Source organism: Cicer arietinum, chromosome 7 (assembly GCF_000331145.2).
Source record: "Cicer arietinum cultivar CDC Frontier isolate Library 1 chromosome 7, Cicar.CDCFrontier_v2.0, whole genome shotgun sequence".
Classification (NCBI taxonomy): Eukaryota; Viridiplantae; Streptophyta; class Magnoliopsida; order Fabales; family Fabaceae; genus Cicer; species Cicer arietinum.
In genome coordinates, this window is record NC_021166.2 from 59,647,485 (window position 1) to 59,669,658 (window position 22,174).

The 22,174-nt window shown below is 26.1% G+C and overlaps 3 protein-coding genes across 3 annotated transcripts; all 3 read left to right on the plus strand.

The window, feature by feature from the left end:
- Nucleotides 1–3,267: 3,267 nt before the first annotated feature.
- Nucleotides 3,268–6,924, plus strand: LOC101496815 (pre-mRNA-splicing factor ATP-dependent RNA helicase DEAH1-like). The gene is made up of 2 exons (XM_027337141.2): nucleotides 3,268–3,409; nucleotides 3,959–6,924. The coding sequence occupies exon 2, from the start codon at nucleotides 3,978–3,980 to the stop codon at nucleotides 6,675–6,677; it is 2,700 nt and encodes an 899-aa protein (XP_027192942.1). The 5' UTR covers nucleotides 3,268–3,409; nucleotides 3,959–3,977; the 3' UTR covers nucleotides 6,678–6,924.
- Nucleotides 6,925–8,861: 1,937 nt separating this feature from the next.
- LOC101496479 (beta-amyrin 11-oxidase-like) lies at nucleotides 8,862–14,771 on the plus strand. Its single transcript, XM_004510206.4, has 8 exons — nucleotides 8,862–9,094; nucleotides 9,337–9,817; nucleotides 10,728–10,994; nucleotides 11,811–11,900; nucleotides 12,043–12,121; nucleotides 12,248–12,354; nucleotides 12,451–12,572; nucleotides 14,454–14,771. Exons 1-8 carry the CDS (start codon nucleotides 8,862–8,864, stop codon nucleotides 14,551–14,553), a joined length of 1,479 nt encoding a protein of 492 aa, XP_004510263.1. The 3' UTR covers nucleotides 14,554–14,771.
- Nucleotides 14,772–17,002: 2,231 nt separating this feature from the next.
- On the plus strand, nucleotides 17,003–21,968 carry LOC101496150 (beta-amyrin 11-oxidase-like). The gene is made up of 8 exons (XM_004510205.4): nucleotides 17,003–17,235; nucleotides 17,460–17,940; nucleotides 19,115–19,381; nucleotides 20,354–20,443; nucleotides 20,593–20,671; nucleotides 20,889–20,995; nucleotides 21,096–21,217; nucleotides 21,480–21,968. Exons 1-8 carry the CDS (start codon nucleotides 17,003–17,005, stop codon nucleotides 21,577–21,579), a joined length of 1,479 nt encoding a protein of 492 aa, XP_004510262.1. The 3' UTR covers nucleotides 21,580–21,968.
- The last annotated feature ends 206 nt before the right edge of the window (nucleotides 21,969–22,174 follow it).

The following is a 22,174-nucleotide window of genomic DNA, read 5'->3' on the forward strand; positions in this document are numbered from 1 at the left end:
ATGCTTTTACATTCAAATATTTCTAAAACAACTTAATATCTTAAAAGTGCGCAAATATAATTATGCCTCTCTTTCTACTCGTATCATAAATGTTTGCATAAATTCTTTTAGTATTTAAAGAGCTATATCCAAAATCTGGGAGCTTGTGAAGCCTCATATGAGATGGATGATAAATGATGACCATGTCATTTGTTCATGAAAAGATCCCTAACTTTGGTCCCCTTGAGTTTTTTCTTTCTAATTATACTCTTAAATACTTGGAATTGGAATAAAATTAATAATTGTTTTTGTTGAGAGGTTCACTCTCTAAGTGGAACCAACTAATTTTATTATTATTATTATTAAAGAAAGAAAGGAAAAGAACAAAGAAATATATGGTTTATTGGACTTGACTCGTGTGAAGAAAAAAAAAAAAAAGAAGGGATTTGAAATCCCTATTTTAGATAATAGGATTGCCGTGTCCTTGTAAAAGGTTGAGGCAGTGATAAAACAGAGTGAGGAAGGAAGAAATTATCAACTTTAAGTGTTTGTTTCTAACAAAATTAACAACAACAACAACAATAATAATAATAATAATATGATTTATGCTTATATCGTTAAGTCTTGTAATTTATGGCATATGCGACAAAGACATATTAATTTTAGAAAATTGAATGATATGATAAAATCAAATTTAATTCAGACTTATAAAATTACGGTAATTAATAATCATTTTATATCTATATTTTTTAAAATTACAATGTCAAACTCTTACGACTAACTTGATAATGTGACAATTAACATAAATATTTAAATTTATATGAGTGTGAGGTTACTTAATCCCTACTATAAGCGAATAGCTAAGGATATATCATTTAGCAACACTTCAAAGTGGACACATATGGTCAATCTTCTGACCTTCAGACATTTTGTTTTGGTCGATATAAATATGCATATGATATGCGAGATCATATTCTTCTTGGACGTCAATCATATATATAAAATTTACATTAATTATATAAAGTTTTTATTATTTTGTGAATCTGTAGTTGGATATTTTAAATATTAATTTAAGAAATACTCTTATAGCCATGAACAAATTCAAATTATGGAAACTAATGCAGTTGCTAAGCATATGGTTAAGAACTATATCCCTTAAAAACATTGATGCCCTCAATCAATGTATAAATTGAGGGCACAATAAGTATGTCATCATGCTAGTATTCATCGTGTTGTTGACATTTATTTTGTTGATCAAATTCCCTACTCAACCTAGTTATTCAATAATTCTCCCTTTCTAATCAAGAAAAAATTTATAAGATTTATGACGAAGTTTTTTATTCAGATTTATTTGACACTTGAGTAAAAAAAAATTATTTGTTACTTTCTTTCCAAAGGAACATTGTGAGGAAGTAGCACATTCTCTTTCTTTAGATGATATTAAGGCTGATGATTTATTAAATAATAACTAAATTATTAATGACATTTACAGTGTATTTGTTTATGAATTGTAGCATATAAAAGAAGTTTTAATACATAATGAAGATTTTGTTGAAACCTTGGTTATATCAAAAGTAAGTATATGAGTTATTGTATCTATAGGGACTTGTGCAATATCTAGTCGTTCAAAAAAGTTGTGGTTTAAAGTGAAGTGGTATGAGGATTTTTCTCATTAATATAAATTAGATAAAAGAAAAACAACAAACATCATGTAAATTTAAGAGTGATATTAAATTGTTGGGTTATATTTCATCAAGCACTTTCTCATATACTTTATTATCCAGTTATACGTATTCATGTTAACATCAACATCATCATTGTCGCTATTCACGCGTTATTAATTTTGTTAATAACGATGAGAAATCAACTATCTTGCTTAAAAGGTCATTCCTCAACCTATTAACCAAGACAGTCGCATTAACAACCAACATTTCAAGTCTATTATACCTAAATCTATTTCGATGTGCAAAAATAAAGAACCATTCAAGAACATTGATGAAGAAAATGGAAGCATTTTGTACATGAAAAATGTCTCAATTGTTTAAGTCAAAGGAAAATGAACAATAGAAATTGAATTCATTTATGAAAAGACAATTACTCTTAAAGATGTATTTTATGTTCTTGAAGTTATGAAGAACTTGATTTTGTACATTTACTTAATAAGCTTGATTTTAAATGTGTGTTTGAGGGAGATGAATTTATAATAATAATAATAATAATAATAATAATAATAATAATAATAATAAGTCTCCCACTCTAAGAAAAAATATAATAATAATAATAAGTGTGATTAAATGAAGAAGATTAAGTTGCGAGATTGTTCAACTTACTTGTGAAAGTCTCACGAGGAGTTGTGACGATTGAATTATCATACGTGGAGTGAACCAAAATAATTCTTGTGTGATTTTTTTACGCTTATATTTTATTACCATGTCATTTCACTAAATCACACTAGTGTCAACTTGAAATGTAACTCTATTATTAAAACTTCTCAAAACACAAGTGGGATCATTATACTAATCTAATATTCTCAAGTTTTATTCTAAAAAACACTTTTAAAATACAAATTTAAAGGGTAATAATTCATAGTCTCATTTCTTATGACAATTATATTACAAATAATTGATCTTAAGTGGTAAAAGAGTTTTAATTAAGAACAAATCGTTTGAGATAACTTGAATTTAAATCATAGGTTAAACAACTCGTGACCAAACTTTACTTGTCTCTTGGCAGAAGTCTTTATTAGTTGAGTCTCATTTTCTAGTGTACTTACGAGTTTGTTTTTTGAGAATTTTGAAGGGAACTTTTTAAAAAAGATTAAATCTATATTTTAATATTTTTAAAAAAATAAAAATAAAAATAAAAGAACAACGTGATATTAGAACGTATGTTACCTCTTTTTCTCAAAATGATTTTTATAGTATTATTATTTTTTGTTATATTTCAAAAATAAAGTTTAAAATGAAAAATTAGTTAAGTTATTTTAAAAGTAATTAAAATAAAAAGTTATTTTAAAAAAAGATTCATAAATATTATTTTTGAGAGATATTTTTTCAAAAAAGATATGATTTTTATCATGTAAGAATCTTTAATAATAAATATATAAATTATTGATTATTAAAATGTAATTTTTAATTGATAATATATAAATCTAAAATAATTTTTATAACTTATTGTATAAATTTCTGTTATTTTTAACTAAATATTTCTAAAAATATAAAATCAAAATCAATCTTATTTAATAAATAGACTTTATCTTACAAAATATTTCCGTTCCAAAATAAAATTCACAGACAAACCCTAACGGTTAAAAACAAAGACAACGAGAGTGAGAGTAGTTGACCAAAAAAAAAACAAACACTCTCATCACCATTCTTCATCTTTCGCTCGGCCCTTGTTGAAGTCTCGGCGTTCACATCAGCTTTGTGAGGCAAGTTATTTTCTTCAATGCCGATTTAGTTGTGTATATTGTAATTCTATGCTGAAAGTGTCTGCATGAGTTTATTTTATAAAAGATAGATAAAAGTCTCTCTATCCTGTTTCTATTAGATTATACACCCCTCTAGAATCAAATTCTTTAGAAACATCCTTTTACATGCATTGAGAAAATATTTTAAATACTAATTTTTCTTATATGTTACCTCAAGATTTGCAAGGTTTTGAGATTGGATTAAAACCCAACATGACTTGAATGTTACAAGATATACTACCGTCTACAAGTCAATTTGAATTAGGAAAAATAAAAGTGGGGTGGACAGGGGCGAATTGGGGTTGAGCGGGGAAATTGGGGATGAGTGGGGACGAATCAGGGTTGAGTCGGTGCGGGCTGAGGTAGAATGGGGGCGGAGCAAGGCGGGTTGGAACTCGAGTGGAACAACTATTTTTTTTAATGAGGAATAACTATTATTAATTATTAATAAATCATAATTTTCATTAATTTTTTAATATTTTGGTTAATTTCTGTGCTTTCTGTTTTTAGGTCCACCTTCGTTGAAGATATGGATTTAAGGAAGAGAAGTAGAACAAGTGCAGTTGAAGTTGAGGAAAAGGAGAGGGAATTTAAGAGAATAACTTCTTCCTGTAATGAAACAAAGGGTTCAGAGTCAGTAGAAGAAGAACTGTTGAAAGATCAAAGAGAGAAGGAGGAACTAGAGCAACATTTGAGAGAAAGAGAGTCAGCGAGAACACGCAAATTGACTGAACCAAAGGCAAGTCGAACAAGATCTAATGCAGAGGATATTCAAACATTGAGAAAGGTTTCAAGGCACGAGTACTTGAAGAAAAGGGAGGAAAAAAAATTACAAGAACTCAGAGATGGCATTGAAGATGAGCAATATCTATTTGATGGAGTTAAGCTTTCAGAAGCAGAATACCATGATCTTAGGCACAAGAAAGCTATATATGACGTACTTTCAAAGAAGAAGGGGCTAGAAGGGGCGAATAATGAATATAAAATGCCAGAAGCTTATGATGATCAGCGTGGTGTTAATCAAGAAAAGAGGTTTTCTGTGGCGATGCAACGTTACAGTGATCCAAATGCTGAGAAAGAAGAGGTCTGGGAGGAACATCAAATTAGAAAGGCAACACTGAAATTTGGTTCAAAAGATAAAAGACAAGTTTGTGACGATTATCAATTTGTGTTTGAGGATCAAATTGATTTTATCAAGGCAGCAGTGATGGATGGAGATAAGTTTGATTATGAAGAAGAGCTTGCATTGGAAAAATCCAAAGCTAAGAGTTCAGTTTTAGAGGCACTTCATGAGGAGAGAAAAAAGCTACCTATCTATCCTTTTCGGGATGAATTTCTCAAAGCTGTTCATGATCACCAAGTACTTGTAATTGTTGGTGAAACTGGTTCCGGAAAGACTACACAGATTCCCCAATATCTCCATGAAGCTGGTTACACAAAGAATGGAAGAATGATTGCATGTACTCAGCCACGGCGTGTTGCTGCTATGAGTGTTGCTGCCCGAGTTTCTCAAGAGATGGGTGTTAAACTAGGACATGAGGTTGGTTACTCCATACGTTTTGAAGATTGCACGTCAGAGAAGACTGTTCTGAAATATATGACAGATGGAATGTTGTTGAGGGAATTCCTTGCCCAGCCTGAGCTGGAAAGTTATAGTGTTGTGATGGTGGATGAAGCTCATGAAAGAACACTTTCAACTGATATTTTATTTGGATTAGTTAAGGATGTTGCTCGTGCACGACCTGATCTTAAGTTGTTGATATCAAGTGCTACTCTTGATGCAGAGAAGTTCAGTAACTATTTTGATTGTGCTCCAATTTTCAAAATTCCAGGGAGACGGTATCCCGTTGAAATACACTTCACCAAAGCACCAGAAGCTGACTACTTGGATGCTGCTATTGTCACGACGCTTCAGATCCATGCCACTCAACCTCCTGGAGATATATTGGTATTCCTTACTGGTCAGGAAGAAATTGAAACAACAGAAGAAATCCTGAAGCAGCGAATGAGAGGCTTGGGGACTAAAATAGCTGAGTTGATAATATGCCCTATATATGCCAACCTGCCAACTGAACTACAGGCTAAAATATTTGAGCCCACACCTGAAGGGGCTAGAAAGGTTATCCTTGCCACCAATATTGCAGAAACTTCATTGACAATTGATGGGATCAAATATGTCATTGATCCAGGATTTTCTAAGATGAAATGTTATAATCCAAGGACTGGAATGGAGTCTTTACTAGTCACTCCCATCTCAAAAGCTTCAGCAATGCAAAGAGCTGGTCGGTCTGGAAGAACAGGTCCTGGTAAATGCTTCCGATTGTATACTGCATACAGTTTTCAAAATGATTTGGATGATAACACTCCACCTGAAATACAACGAACAAACCTTGCTAATGTAGTCTTAACTTTAAAATGTCTTGGTATTGAAGACTTGATTAATTTTGAATTTATGGATCCTCCACCAATTGATGCCATAAAGAAAGCTTTGGAGCTTTTATATGCACTAAGTGCTTTAAATGTGGGTGGCAAATTAACTAAGGTAGGCAGACGGATGGCAGAGTTCCCACTTGATCCTATGTTGTCAAAAATGATTGTTGCTTCAGAAAAGTACAAGTGTTCTGATGAGGTAATCTCCATTGCTGCCATGCTTTCTGTTGGCAACTCAATATTTTACCGTCCAAAGGATAAACAAGTACATGCAGACAATGCAAGAATGAATTTTCACACTGGAAATATTGGTGATCACATAGCTCATCTGAAGGTCTATAATTCATGGAAGGAGAACAATTATTCAACACAATGGTGTTATGAGAATTATATACAGGTAAGGAGTATGAAACATGCTAGGGATATCCGTGATCAACTTGCTGGTCTATTGGAGAGGGTTGAGATTGAACTAACTTCAAATTCCAATGACTTTGATGCCATCAAGAAGTCCATAACATCTGGATATTTCCCACACTCTGCCCGACTACAAAAGAATGGTACTTATCGAATGGTTAAACATCAACAGACTGTTCACATACATCCTAGTTCGGGGCTGGCAGAAATTCTTCCTAGATGTGTTTTATATCATGAACTAGTACTCACATCCAAGGAATATATGAGACAGGTCACAGAGATAAAGCCTCAATGGTTGTTGGAGATAGCTCCCCACTTTTACGACCTCAAGGACGTTGAAAACTCCAGTTCCAACAAAATGCCCCGTGGACATGGACTTGCATAGTACCATTCTTTAGCAAAATTTTGATGGAACAACACTAAGGGTTAAATATCCTTAGGTATATCCTTCAATTCTTGCTGTGATGTAGTATTTAACTAATTGTTTTATTCACTAGACATGTTTTGAATTACAAAATTGAACTCATGTAAATACTCGAGTCTCTTGTTAGTTATTATGATAATTTTATTGTATAAATGATATAGTTTATCTATTTAATGTTATTTTTTTTAAAATTTCTCTTATCAAATAATATAGTTTTTCAATTGATAGGTGACAAATATTTTTTTACGTGTATGATTTGTACAATAAATTTTAATCAGTGTATTGCAAATTTTTCACTTTGTTCTATAAAAATATCAAAAGATAAGCTAACAATCAAATACATATTTCATTCTTAATTAAGTGATTTATGATTGACCACCTTTAAACTAATTAGTTAATAACTAACATTTGTTTTTTTTGTTTGATTTGCATAATAAATTATAATTAGTATGATTTCAATAGATAAAATGATAATATACATGGTTTTCCTATAAAAAAAATAATAATACATATTTATCTCTTAATTTATTGATTAGTGAAATATCTTATTTGAATTAATTGATTAGTGACACATATTTGTCTTATGTATTGGTTGTACAACAAATTTTAATTAGTTTATTACAATTTGACATTATTAAATTGAACGTCTTGTTCTGAATTCGAACTCAAAACTTCATAGTTGTATGAATTATTTATGGTGATATTTAATCTCCCTTTTAAGATAAAAATAAAAATAATAAAGAGACATATTAATAACCAAATGTGTATTTCTTTCACCTTTATAGTGGGGATGACATTAGAGCTCATCAAACATGTATATCATGGCATCACATGAAGCATCTCACAATCAAGTAGCATATAACAATCTTAAGCATGATCCTACAATCACAAAGAACACACAAAAACATAACAGATTCAAGTAGTGCCACTGTGAAGTGTTGCAAAATGATATATCCTTAACTACTCACTTATAGTAGGGCTTAGGTAACCTCACATTCATATAAATTAAAATATTTTACACTAATTGTCACGTTATCAAATTAGTCGTAAAAGTTTAACATTGTAACTTTAAAAAAGTAGATATAAAATAACTATTAATTACCATTATTAATAATTTCTCATCCCTTAATTTTTTTATAAATAATAATGTTTTATATAAATATTTAGATTTCTCTCACTTTCTATCAAATCTGCCAAACAAAGAGAGAAAATCGACTTCTTTCACTAATTTTTTTCTTTTATATCAAACAATAAATAAGTTCATTTTATTTCTTACTTCCTTATCTCTAGTTACTACAATACTCTATCTAACCACATTTTTCTCTTTATAGTTTCTATATTTTTTCTCTTTACATTTTTCTTATCCGATCAATCAAAGCCTAACTTTAGAGTTGAGACCAAATTTCTGATCATGTTCTCATTACGGCACGTCAACATTAATCAATTCAAACAAGTTACCTCGATGTCCGATAATACCAACAAAAATGGAAAAATAATTAAGATCATATTGATTAACCGCAAATTGAAGCTCTCACTAATATAGCTAAAGACATTGAAATTAGAATCTCCGTAATGGGAGTAGTTGAACAAACTTTTCTTTTGTCTTCTTTACTTTCTACTAAATTATTTCATCTTTTTATAATTAATTTTATTTTAACAATTTTTTTAAAAAAAATGAATATTATTTTTAATTTTTAATATAATTTTAACTAATTTTTTCAATTCTACTTTTCAATTATTATTATATACACTACTTTTAAATTATTAATTCTGCTTTGTATATAAAACAGTAAAAAAAATGACAAAACTTCATTAAATATATCATCTATCAAAAAATTAAAAATTATGTTTATAATTTTGACATATTTATTTACATTCAAGTAGAATTAATTCTAATTTTTCCTTTGAGAAAATAATTAATTTTAAGTCTAAAATTTTGATACTTAATTTATTATTCAACTTATCTTTATATAAAATAAATTATTTTACATTCAACTATGAAATTAATTTAAAAAATCAAAATTTGCGACCAGATAACCAATGTAGTGCCAACACCCCTAGCTATGCATGGGGTCATACACGAGCAATAAACTTTTATATAAAGAGATGAATTAATCCGTTGAAACATCAAAAGACATTAAAAAAATGAAAATGGAATGGGTTTACATGTGTATAGCTACTTTGTTGGCATGCTACATTTTTGTAAACAAAATAGTGAAGAATTTGAATGGATGGTATTATACTCTCAAACTAAGAAACAAAGACTACCCTTTGCCTCCTGGCCATATGGGATGGCCTTTAATAGGGAATCTATTTACTTTCATTCAAGATTTCTCATCAGGCCAACCTGATTCATTCATTACCAATCTTATCCTCAAGTCTCTAATTTTACTTTCTTGCTATGTTTTTTTTTCTTCATGCATTTTATTATCTCAAAACAAAAAAATATAAGTAAAAATGATATTGAAAAGTTAATGTATCTAATTTAAATATTATATTATATACATTAATTTTTCAAATTTATTTATTTATATTTCATTATGGAGAAAGTATATAATATCATATATTTCTATTGCATACATATAATAGTAATTTAATTACTTTGCTTTTAAATTTTTAGATATGGAAGAAATGGCATCTACAAGACACACTTGTTAGGAAATCCAAGTATCATAATTTGTGAGCCTGAAATGTGTAGACGAGTGCTATTAGATGATGTGAATTTTAATCTTGGTTATCCAAAATCAATAAAGAAGTTGGCACGATGTAGACCAATGGTTGATGTATCTAATGAAGAACGTAAGCATTTTCGACGTGTAATTATTGCTCCCATTGTTGGTCACAAGGAACTAGCAATATATATAGAACGTCTCGAGGACATTGTGGTCAATTCCTTAGAAGAATTGTCAAGCATGAAGCACCCTATTGAGTTCTTGAAAGAAATGAAGAAAGTTTCCTTTAAAGCCATTGTCCATGTTTTCATGGGATGTTCTAATGAGAACATTATTAAAAACATTGGAAGTTCACTAAATGATTTGTATAAGGGCATGTTCTCTATTCCCATCAATGCACCTGGTTTTACTTTCCACAAAGCGCTCAAGGTTCTTCATTTTATCTCAATAAATCATTTTACTACTAGCTTTGTGTCCATCGTTATAATCTCTTTAGTACTTTTCACACACATACACCATTAAATAAGTTGAAAAAATATAATATTTTTTAGTTCTTACAAAGTTATTATGCAAATAATTTTAATTTATATTGGAATTTCAACATATATTTTGAATAATTTTTTACTGACATGTTTACGATATTGTAAAAGTTTTTTTAAAAAAAAGTGATTTTAAATCTAAATTTTTATTATTTTTATCTTGAGTTTACAATGTTTAAGAATTCATATTTAATTCAACTCAAGTTAAATTTTTTTAAGTTTTTGTGAATAAATATTTTATAATATTTCAAAAATATCTTTGCAAAAAATCATTCAAAAATTTTAAAATTTAACGACAATTAAACATATGTTTCGTTTCAACGGAGACTAAAACTGTAGGATAATTTTATAAAGATTTAAAATTGTGATTTTTTTACAGGGATTTAAAATGAAAATTTGAAATTTTATATAAAAAGCATGCCTTTGAATTCGCAGCGAGTTTAGTAGAATACCAGTGTTTAAACATAATTTTTTTTTTTTAAAATTACATTTTAGAAATTCAACAAAATCACAATGCATATATATTTAATTATATTTAATAAGTTGAAATGAGACTTATCTAATATGGTCTTAGTCCAAAGGTGGACCTCACTATTTTTAATAAATTTTAATAAAATTTGTTCTCTAATGTTTATCATTATAAAAATTATTTTGTACTAAAAATAATAAGGATCCACTCTTAGACATTTTTGAGAAGTCCATATTAGAAATGGTGCTCAGAAACATTTTTTCCTAAATGGACGTTTGAATTTTTCTACTAACAAATTAATTTTTGTGCGTTTAATTGCATGATATTCTAGGCACGCAAGAAGATTGGCAAAATAGTTCAATCTGTTGTGGATGAAAGGAGATTGAGGATAAAAAATGGTGAACAAGTGGGAGAGAAAAAAGATCTTATGGATATTCTGTTGGAAGTGAAAGATGAGAATGGTAGAAAATTAGAAGATGAAGATATTAGTGACTTATTGCTTGGCCTTTTATTTGCTGGTCATGAAAGTACAGCAACTGGTTTAATGTGGTCAGTTACATATCTTACACAGCATCCACATATTCTGAAAAAAGCCAAGGTATATGAACTTTACTCTTAATTTTATAAAAATCCATTAATTAATTAATTTCTATTATGTGTCGCAACTTTTATAATTTTAATTTAATTGTCTATTACCACATCAACAAGAAAATTGATGGTAGAATTTTTTTATGAAGGACTTAATTCAATGAAACAACTAAAAAAAACTAGAAAATCAATATGAACACTTGAATTTAATTTTTTTATGAAGGACCATTTCAGTTTCAACACTTGAATTTAATTGAAATATTTTTGCATCAATACATAAAAGTCTTAATTTTTATTAACAAATGTTAAAAAAAATACAGTTTTTTTTCCAAAGGATTTACTTTGCAAACACAAAAGTTAAAATTCATTACTCAAATCAAATCTAAATTTAATCGAGTTGTTGAACGACTTTGGATGAAATATGTGTTGAATTGATTTGGGTAAACAATTTAAACAAGTCATGCAGATCCTCTAATTGAATTGTAAGTGTTGTAAAGATTAGTTTTAAAATGATTCTTAAAGTTTGAGTATATCTTTTTAAATTTATTTTATGTCTTAAAATTATTTTATTTTAATTTCATTCATTCATAAATTAATATTGTGTGTATAAAAGTTATTATACTTAATATTTGTATTTATGACATTGGCTAATATCCAATAGTTAATAAAATAATAATTTCGAAACCAAAACAATAATTATAAAATTTTACACTGCCTATTCATTTTCTAATTTTCTTAATATACATGAAAATTTATCTACCAAAAAGAAAATACATGAAAATTCTTAAACACGGCTATGGAATATTATATTATTATATTTTTGTAGGAAGAGCAGGAAGAAATCTTGAGGACAAGACCAACCTCCCTAAAACGATTGAGTCTTAATGAAGTCAAACAAATGGTTTATCTTTCTCATGTAAGAATATTGGATAATAGCATATATTTGATGTGAATATAATATTATTAATCTCTAATATGTTGCTAAAAAGACAATATATAATGTTAAGACCACGACAAAGAAATGAGAAGACATTAAATTTTGTAATACCATGTTTCAGGTAATCAATGAAATGTTACGATGTGCCAATATTGCATTTTCAACTTTTCGAGAGGCAATATGTGATGTCAACATCAATGGTATTTCATTTCATATATTCAACTATCTATTTTTATCTATCTTCAATTATTAAAGGAAAAGTATATATATATTTATGTGATTTCATTAACAAAAAGTGCTTATTGTCATTTGATGAATATTTAAAGGTTATCTCATACCTAAAGGATGGAAAGTGCTAATATGGGCAAGAGCTATTCATATGAGTGATGAATATTACCCAAATCCACAAGAATTTAATCCATCTAGATGGGATGTGAGTTTGATTGATATATAACATAATATATTTTTTGTAAACATTTTAATTAGAATTTTTAAAATTGAATAATGATAATGATATTTGTATGTGTAGAATTACACTCCCAAAGCAGGGACCTTCCTTCCTTTTGGAGCAGGAAGTAGGCGTTGTCCTGGAGGTGACTTGGCAAAACTTGAAATTTCCATATTTCTTCATTATTTTCTCCTTAATTACAGGTTAGCACAATTTTCTTATTTTATTTCAATTTTGACCTTCTTATTCTTACAATAATAGTTTCTTTAAGTAGTTGGATCGTACTAACTCTCAATAGGAGTTATAATGGTAGATTGTTGTTGGGATAGAAGATTTAAAAAATGGAGTAGGTTAATTGAGAGTTCATATTCAACCCAAAATACCAACAATATTAGGATCCATTTATTTTTAGTGTTTTCAATCAATTCACTTATTATATCATTAATAAAATAATTTTTTAAATAATTTTTTAGTATCTATAACATTTTGAAATTTCACTTTTAGTTCATTTAAAAAAAATCGCACTTTTTAATTCCTACAAAATTATTATACGGACAGTTTTAGTTCAAGTTTGAACATCAAAATATTTTTTAAAATATTTTTTTTGCAGACATATTTACAACACTATAAAAAAAATTCTATAAAAAATGCGTTTAAAATTAAATTTCTAAGTCCATATTTTTAGTATTTTTATCTTGACTATATGATATTTAAAAAATTTATATTTAATTCATCATAATTTAAAAAATTGGAAATTTGTATTGATGAACTTTTAATAATGTTTAAACATACTTGCAAAAAACCATTAAAAATTTAAAAGTTGAAGAATGTTTCGTTTAAAGAAATACTATCATAACTTGTAAAATAATTTTAAAGGCACTAAAAAGTGTGATTATTTTCACATTAACTAAAAATAAAATTTTAAAATTTTATAGAGACTAAAAACTTATCTAGTCTTAAAATAAACGGCGAATACAAACCAAAATGAAATAAAGATATATTAAGGAAGTTTTTTAAACTTCATTTTCATTAATGAAATAAATAGTACTCCCTCCATTTTTTATTATAGAAGAATTTAACTAATTACACATTTATTAAGAAAATCACGGTATAAATAAAAACTTTTGATTCGATAAAAAAACATATATATTTATAAAAATTTCTTTATTCATTTTTTTTTTGACTTTTTTATTTACCACCCTCTACCTAAAATTGAACAACCTAAAAAAATTTCTTGATTAATTCAACTAATATATAGAAAATTATTACAAAAATTTAATGAAAGGTATTAAAAGAATGGTAAAAGTAAAAATTGAAAAATTAATCAAAATTGTTTGTAATAAAAAACAAAAAAGCTAATATTTTTTTGCTTATAATAAGAAATGAAAGAAGTTTTAAAGAAGACATTATTTTGGAAAATATATTTTGTATTAATTAAATTATATACTTTTGAATTTCAAAAAAATATCAAAACAATGTTTTCAGAATTTATTAAGAAATGCATTATCTTTAGTTAACTTCCGGTCATTCATCATAATAAAAAATGATGGAAATTCGTAACTAAATATTACTATGGCCATCCACATATAGTAAGAGTTTAAAGTAAGATTAAAGATATTATTAGAAATTAAATAAACAAGTGCTTAACATTTTTCATTAAAGTAAAGATTTATTTTTAGTAATTTACGAAATTATTTTATCTGTTTTAATAATAAATTTTTTTTTAATTAAAAATTAATGACATAGTATATTTTAAATAATATATTATATAATACGATAAGATGGTTAATATTTATAATATTAAAATAAAATATTATAAAATTTAATTCTTAAAAAGAAAAATCATATTTATAATTTAATTAACGATATAAAAATAAATAATACATTTAAATAGTTTGGTATCGTATAATAATTTTTAAAATATAGTAAATATTTTATTTTTTAATTTAAAAATCTCAAAAATTAAAACGGTCGATTTAAAATAAAAATAAGGATAAACACGACAATTAAGGCTAAAGTAAACATCTTAGATGTGAGTGACATTATTTGATTTTTTGTTTCCTACTAATTTATGTATTTTATAGATTGGAGCGAATAAATCCAGAATGTCCTATTACCAACTTGCCAGTATCTAAACCCATTGACAACTGTCTCGCTAAAGTGGTAAAGGTGTCACATGCTTAGCTACTTTCAAATTAATCCACTTAGTATCTAAATTATTTGTTTATGTATCGTTAAATGTATTATTTATTTATGTCTCCTGTGTCCTATGGGAGTCATAAACATTTCTAGTTATTGTTGTTTTTAGTTTGCTGGTTAATTACTATGTCTATGTTTAGAAGAAGCAATGAATAATAAGTTTGCAAAAGAAAATAATAATAAGTTTGTAATTAGTGTATTAATTTGACATCATTCTTCTTGTTTTTTTCTTCTTATTTCAATGATGCTTTATTTGTTATCTCTTCTAATATATAAATAATAACGAGAACCATATGATTCAAACAAGGAAAATGAAATAAAATAACGATTCACATTTTTTTAAGCAAATATTATAAAAAAATTAGTTGTTAGTTTTTCGGATTTGAATTTGAATTCTTCATCTTATCGTTTATTTGATATCCTTTTAATCATCAACCGAATCAGTTTGTGATAGAAAAACATCTCTCAGTATCAATAAATTATGACTTGTGCAAAGAAAAAATAAAAATAAAATCATAATTTTCAATAAAATTTATTTGCAACCAAAGCCGATCAAACACCGAAAGATGTTTAAAGTGAATTCTACATTGAGGTCTTTTATAAAATTTAGTTAATTTTTATTTCAAACATTTTTAGATGCAAAATCTTTTACTAAATTTTTATAATCCATTTTTTTAGTATTTACTTTTCAATCAATAATAAAGTCATACATTTAATTTTTGCTATTATTGTTCTTAGATATAATTTTATTAATTTTAATGTTAAAAAAATTCATTTCTGTCAAAGCAACGGTTATCGAAATTCTTAACATTATTCATTTAGAGAAAAGAATAAAAAATTCTTATATAATTAATCAATAAGTCTATCATTTTTCACTTTTATAATTTCTCTTAAAATCTTCATTTCACCTATTAATATTAGAAATGTGTTTTATTTTAGTGAATGTTCAAAGTTAAAACAAATTTAACGAAATTGAGTGACACAAATTGAACTGATATGAAATTGGTTTAGTAAATATATCTTATCTGCCTCATAATATAAATAAAAATAAGTTAACAAAAATAAATATATATGATCTAAATTTTGTATCTTATACATCTACTTTTTTAACATATTTTTATTTATATTATGAGATGAAAGTTTATTTAACATTCAATTATGTGTTATTTGATTTTATTTTACTTACTTATCTTAATTGATTACTAAGAAAAATAAATATTCATATAGATATAAATATAAATATTAATATTAATATTAATAAAATATTAATTCAACAACAAAAATTTAATTTTATAGTTTCAAGAATAATAATTTAAATTTTACTGGAAACACTTGCCAAATGATTATTAAAATAATCGCTCTTATACTAATTTTTCTCTTCCTCTACTTTGTTTTGAAAAGAGTGATATAATCGACCATATATCAATCAATCTGACATACAAAGTTACGATGGAGCTCCTTCTTTTTATTTCCGAGAAAGTTAGAATTTCAACAATTTTGTAATAACACAAAGTCGATGCTCGTGCACCTCGCCGAGTTTTTAATAATACAACAAGGTTTTTTAATTAGACCAGTTTGTTTTTAAAAAATTGAATAAAGTCCATTTTAGTATTTAAATAATTTTTTAAAGATCTATTTTAATTATTAAAAAAAAGAAAAGTATTTTTTAATTTATAAAAAAAAATAAATTAGATCAAATTAGTCTTTATGTAAACCACAGTTATAAAATTGGAATTTTTTTTGTTATTTTATTTGATGACTCATCAACTTAATTTTTTCATTTGTGTTTTTTTATAAAAAAAGATAATAAGATCCTTTATAATAATTAAAAATAAATAATTAAATCTCTGACTATAATTAAATGAATAATTTAATTTCTGTAATAAAAAATTATTAAATAATAATATAATTTAAAAAATACTAAATAGAATCTGCGGTCTCTTAACTTAATTTTAATTAACGTTTTAGTCATTTTTTTCTTCTGATATAGCCATTTTTATTAGTTTTAAGTGACAATTTGATATTTTATGTTTTTAAATATCAACAATGTTATCTTTTTTGTTTAGAAAAATTCATAAAAAATTTTAAACAAAATTCATAAAATTAATTATCATTTTCAATATAATGCAAATTTTATTAAATGCATAACTCAAATATTTGAATAAATTCATATTTTCATATCTAACAATATCAAATTCATTAAATAAATAATGAAAATATGAATTGATTTAAATATTTAAGTTGCGAATATGATAAAATTTGTATTATATTAAAGATGATAATTAATTTTATAAATTTTGTTTAAAAATGTTGTTAAATTTTTAAAAATAAGTATGTAGTGCAAACACCCCTGACTATGGGGCCATACACGAGCAACAAACTTTTATATAAAGAGATGAATTAATCCGTTGAAACATCAAAAGACATTAGAAAAATGAAAATGGAATGGGTTTACATGTGTATAGGCACTTTGTTGGCATGCTACATTTTTGTAAACAAAATAGTGAAGAATTTGAATGGATGGTATTATAATCTCAAACTAAGAAACAAAGACTACCCTTTGCCTCCTGGTCACATGGGATGGCCTCTAATAGGGAATCTATTTACTTTCATTCAAGATTTCTCATCAGGCCAACCTGATTCATTCATTACCAATCTTATTCTCAAGTCTCTAATTTCATTTTCTCACTATGTTTTTTTTTCTTCATACATTATATTATCTCAATAAAAAAACTATAAGTGAAAATAGTATTTGAAAAATTAATATATTTAATTTAAATGTTAAATTAAATACATTAATTTTTTAAATTTATTTATTTATATTTTATAATACTATATATTTCTATTGCATATATAATATTGATTTAATTACTTTGCTTTTAAATTTTTAGATATGGAAGAAATGGTATCTACAAGACACACTTGTTTGGAAATCCAAGTATAATAATATGTGAGCCTGAGATGGGTAAGAGAGTGATTTCAAATGATGAGAACTTTAAACTTGGTTATCCAAAATCCATCAAAGAGTTAGCACGATGTAGACCAATGATTGATGTATCTAAGGAAGAACATAGACATTTTCGAAGACTAATTACATCTCCCATTGTTGGTCACAAGGCACTAGCAATGTATATAGAACGTCTCGAGGACATTGTGGTCAATTCCTTAGAAGAATTGTCTAGCATGAAACATCCTATTGAGTTTTTGAAAGAGATGAAGAAAGTTTCCTTTAAAGCCATTGTCCATGTTTTCATGGGAACTTCTAATGACAACATTATTAAAAGCATTGGAAGTTCTTTTACTGATTTGTATAATGGCATGTACTCCATTCCCATCAATGCACCTGGATTCACTTTCCACAAAGCACTCAAGGTTCTTCCCTTTAACTTAATTTCAATTTAATATATGCTTCTACTTTTTCAGTTGTTTTTTAATTGTGATTTTTCTAAGATTTTGTTATTTACTTCTTCTTGTCACTTCATAAGAGATATTTAAAATCTAATTTGATTAATAAAAAATAATGTATTTGATTTATATTTATGAACTAAATCAATTTTTATTGATTAAATCATAAATTAATTATATTTTATAAAAATAATCAAATATAATATTATTTCAATTTAAATGTAATTTTAGATCATTCAAATGTATACAGATTTGATTTTAATCTCGATAAATTATTTTGTTTTAATTTTGTTTCTGTAAATTTTGAGACCATTAATAAAAAGATGATGTGTCAAAACAAAGATCCAATTGGCACGTGTAACATTGAATATAACAATTGATATGACATGTTGCAGCACATAAAATCAACAACTTTTCTAAAGAAAAATTACATTTATATTTGTGTCATGAATTAAAATGATAGATCATTAAAAAAAAACAGAGTAAAATTCACTTTTGTCTCGTCTAGTCTAGTTTTATAATTCGGCGATTTTGATCTTTTATTTTAAAATTACAATTTTGATTATTTTATTTTTATTTTTTGCAGAAGTCATACTACTTTTATTTTGATTGAATCAATACTAATGTGTATTAATTTTGATCATATTATTGTCGATGTAGATTCATTTTTAAAATTTTTTATGTGCATACGAGAAATTTTATTAAAAAAAATTAAAAATATACTACCATGCAAAAGTGTTTGTAAATTTTCTTTTAAATTTTGTTGATCAAATGTTACTCTTGAACAACAATCATGTGATAACATATATTTTTACTTATTTAATTAAAGTTCATATATGCACGCTCAATTGTTTGCAAAAATTAAAGAAACTTAACTTTTACAAAAAGAAAAGAGACAAAGGTAAAGTGTCAAAATTGCTATTATCAAAATAGGAGGTCAAAATCGTCATAATATAATATGAAACTTAGGGGGCAAAAGTTCATTTTAGAAAGAATAAAAACCAAATCTAGTTTAAATTTTCTCAATGACCATTGCTGTAAAATAAATCACTTTAATTAATGATAATTTCCATTTTTTTAATTTTTATAAAAATATGTCTCACTTTATATGTGGATTTCATATTTTTGCATGATATACTAGGCACGCAAGAAGCTAGCTAAAATAGTTCAACCTGTTGTGGATGAAAAGAGATTAATGATAAAAAATGGTCAACAAGTGGAAGAGAAAAAAGATCTTATGGATATTCTGTTGGAAGTGAAAGATGAGAATGGTAGAAAATTAGAAGATGAAGATATTAGTGACTTGTTGATAGGGCTTTTATTTGCTGGACATGAAAGTACAGCAACTAGTCTAATGTGGTCAGTTATACATCTTACACAGCATCCACACATCCTTAAAAAAGCCAAGGTGAATTAAGTTAACATTTGAGTACTAAGTACAATTGCTTAATTACTCTTAATTTTCAGGAAGACATTTGTTAATATCAATGCAATGTGTCCCAATTTTACTAATAATTTATAATTCAATAATTTATTGGTGTCAAAAAAATATAAGATTATATAAGCTTTTAATCCATCATTCAAATTTGTAAAATATGAATAGAGTAAAATGTTATTGAAAGATTATAAGATGAAAAAAAATATAGTAATTTTATTTAAGGATTAAATAAGTTTTTAGTCACTATAAAATTTTATTTTTAATTCTCGTAAAAAAATTATATTTTTTAGTCGATAATAAATTATTCCGCAAGAAGTTTTAATCCTCGATGGAATGGAACATATTTAATTGTCTTTAAACTTTTAAATTTTTGAATGATATTTTATAAGTATGTTTTGAATATTATAAAATTTCCTTCTAAAAAATATATGAATTTTAAATTGAGATGAATTAAATATGAATTTTTTAAATATCATAAATTTAAGATAAAAGCAACAAAAATGTGAATCTAAAAATCGAATTTTAAACTCATTTCTTGTGGAGGATTTCTTAAAATATTTTAAACATGTATGTGAAAAAACATTCAAAAATATATGTTGACATTATGTCAAAGACTAAAACTATTTGCATAATAATTTTGTTGGAATTAAAAAATGTTTAACTTTTTTATAGGGAATAAAATCGAGAAATTTTGAAATTTTATAAAAACTAAAAAATTATTTAACCATTTACTAAATTATATTATGTTTAATTAATTACTGATATATTCACAATTGATTATTATAAATACAAACTAAAGGATAATATAACTTGAGAGTGATACAATAATATTAATTAAAAAATATAATTAAAAATCATAATTAATATTACTTTAAAAATTAAAAATGACACTTACATTGTGAGGCCAGAGGTAATATATATATATATATTGATACCTTGTAGGAAGAGCAGGAAGAAATCTTGAGGACAAGACCAGATTCCCAGAAGCGATTAAGTCTCAATGAAGTCAAACAAATGACTTATCTTTCTCATGTAAGTGTACAAGTAGTATAATAGAAAATGACATATATATTGCAAATACATATAATAATATTAATACATTGTGAAAAAAACTAAATCTAGAATATTAATTAAGACAAGAAAGAAATGTGAAGACATTGCATGTTGTAATACCTTGACAGGTAATCAATGAAACATTGCGATGTGCCAACATTGCCTTTTCAATTTTTCGGGAGGCAACATCTGATGTTAACCTTAATGGTATTTCATTTCACATTCTATGACAACGATATTTATCTTTAAAATATTTCGTCTAAAATAGAATATAGATAAAAATAGTATAAAAAATTAATATATTTAATTAAAATTAAATATATCAATTTTTTAAATATTATTTTTATTTATATAGAGTAGTATATCTTATTCTAGCTATCTTCTTTTATTATGGTAACACAATGCCATTTGCCAACATTTATAGGTTATCTCATACCAAAAGGGTGGAGAGTGCTAATATGGGCAAGAGCTATTCATATGAGTGATGAATATTACCCAAATCCACAAGAATTTAATCCATCTAGATGGGATGTAAGTTTGATTGATACATAACATAATATATTTTGTAAACATTTTAATTAGACCATTTATAATATTTTTTAAAATTACATAATGATATTTGTATGTGTAGAATTACACTCCCAAAGCAGGGACTTTCATTCCTTTTGGAGCAGGAAGTAGGCTCTGTCCTGGAGCTGACTTAGTCAAACTTGAAATTTCCATATTTCTTCATTATTTTCTCCTTAACTACAGGTTAGTACTAAATACAGTTGACCACATTTTCGTGCAATGTAAAATTTTGTATCATAAATACAGTTGCGACAGTAATTTAAAATTATAGATAGTATATGGCACTCTAATAAAAATAGTATTTGGATATTTTTTTAATTTTTAAAAAATATAAAATAGGCTTTTGAATATTTTAAAATGAAAATAGTAAATAAAATATTTAATCAATATTATTTTATGTTTATTATTTGAAATGAAAATAAAGTATACTTTGTGAATGTTATAGGTTGGAGCGAATAAATCCACAATGTCCTATTACTAGCTTGCCAGTATCTAAACCAACTGACAATTGTCTAGCTAAGGTGATAAAAGTGTCATGTGCTTAGCTATTTTTGAAGCCAAGCTACTTGTTTGAAAATCAACAATTGTTTGCTTCTTATGTCACAAAACTTTCTGGTGTTGTTGTTTTTAGTTTGTTTCTTAGAGTGCCATCCTGTGTTTTTGAAGAAGAAAAAAAAAGGTTGTAAAAGCAAAAAATAATAATAAATTTGTAATGGTGTGACATTGATGGAGATTCACCTGGGCTTTTGATGTTTGGTCTAGGACTGTATCATGGTGGGTTTGGATGGATTTTTGTTTTTGGGTTGGCTCAGACTTTCAAGCACATGATTTCACATTTGTTTACAATCCTTTATTGAGGATGAATACATTTTTTCTCCTATGATATTGGGTTTGGGCTTATGTTTGTTCTTTGTAAGTTGAAGTGTTTTTTTACTCTCATTAATAATATTTTATTTATTTAGAAAAAATATTAAAATTATGACAAATGCTAATATGTGTTCTAAGAACACTTGATAAAAGAAGTTAAGTGTAAAAGTTTTGTCTTTAAATTTTTGCACTTAACTCCTTAAAAAATTTAAATTATGTTTTACAAAAAAAGATATTTATATTTTTAAATTCTTTTGATATGTGTCTTAAAGA

Excerpts from the sequence above, each read along its gene's own strand:
- LOC101496815 (XM_027337141.2), top strand. The coding sequence starts at position 3,978 with ATGGATTTAAGGAAGAGAAGTAGAACAAGTGCAGTTGAAGTTGAGGAA.
- LOC101496479 (XM_004510206.4), top strand. The coding sequence starts at position 8,862 with ATGAAAATGGAATGGGTTTACATGTGTATAGCTACTTTGTTGGCATGC. Across the intron at positions 9,095-9,336 it reads ATTACCAATCTTATCCTCAA|ATATGGAAGAAATGGCATCT; the intron begins GTCTCTAATTTT and ends TTAAATTTTTAG. Across the intron at positions 9,818-10,727 it reads CTTTCCACAAAGCGCTCAAG|GCACGCAAGAAGATTGGCAA; the intron begins GTTCTTCATTTT and ends ATGATATTCTAG.
- LOC101496150 (XM_004510205.4), top strand. The coding sequence starts at position 17,003 with ATGAAAATGGAATGGGTTTACATGTGTATAGGCACTTTGTTGGCATGC. Across the intron at positions 20,672-20,888 it reads ATCTGATGTTAACCTTAATG|GTTATCTCATACCAAAAGGG; the intron begins GTATTTCATTTC and ends CAACATTTATAG. Across the intron at positions 21,218-21,479 it reads TATTTTCTCCTTAACTACAG|GTTGGAGCGAATAAATCCAC; the intron begins GTTAGTACTAAA and ends TGAATGTTATAG.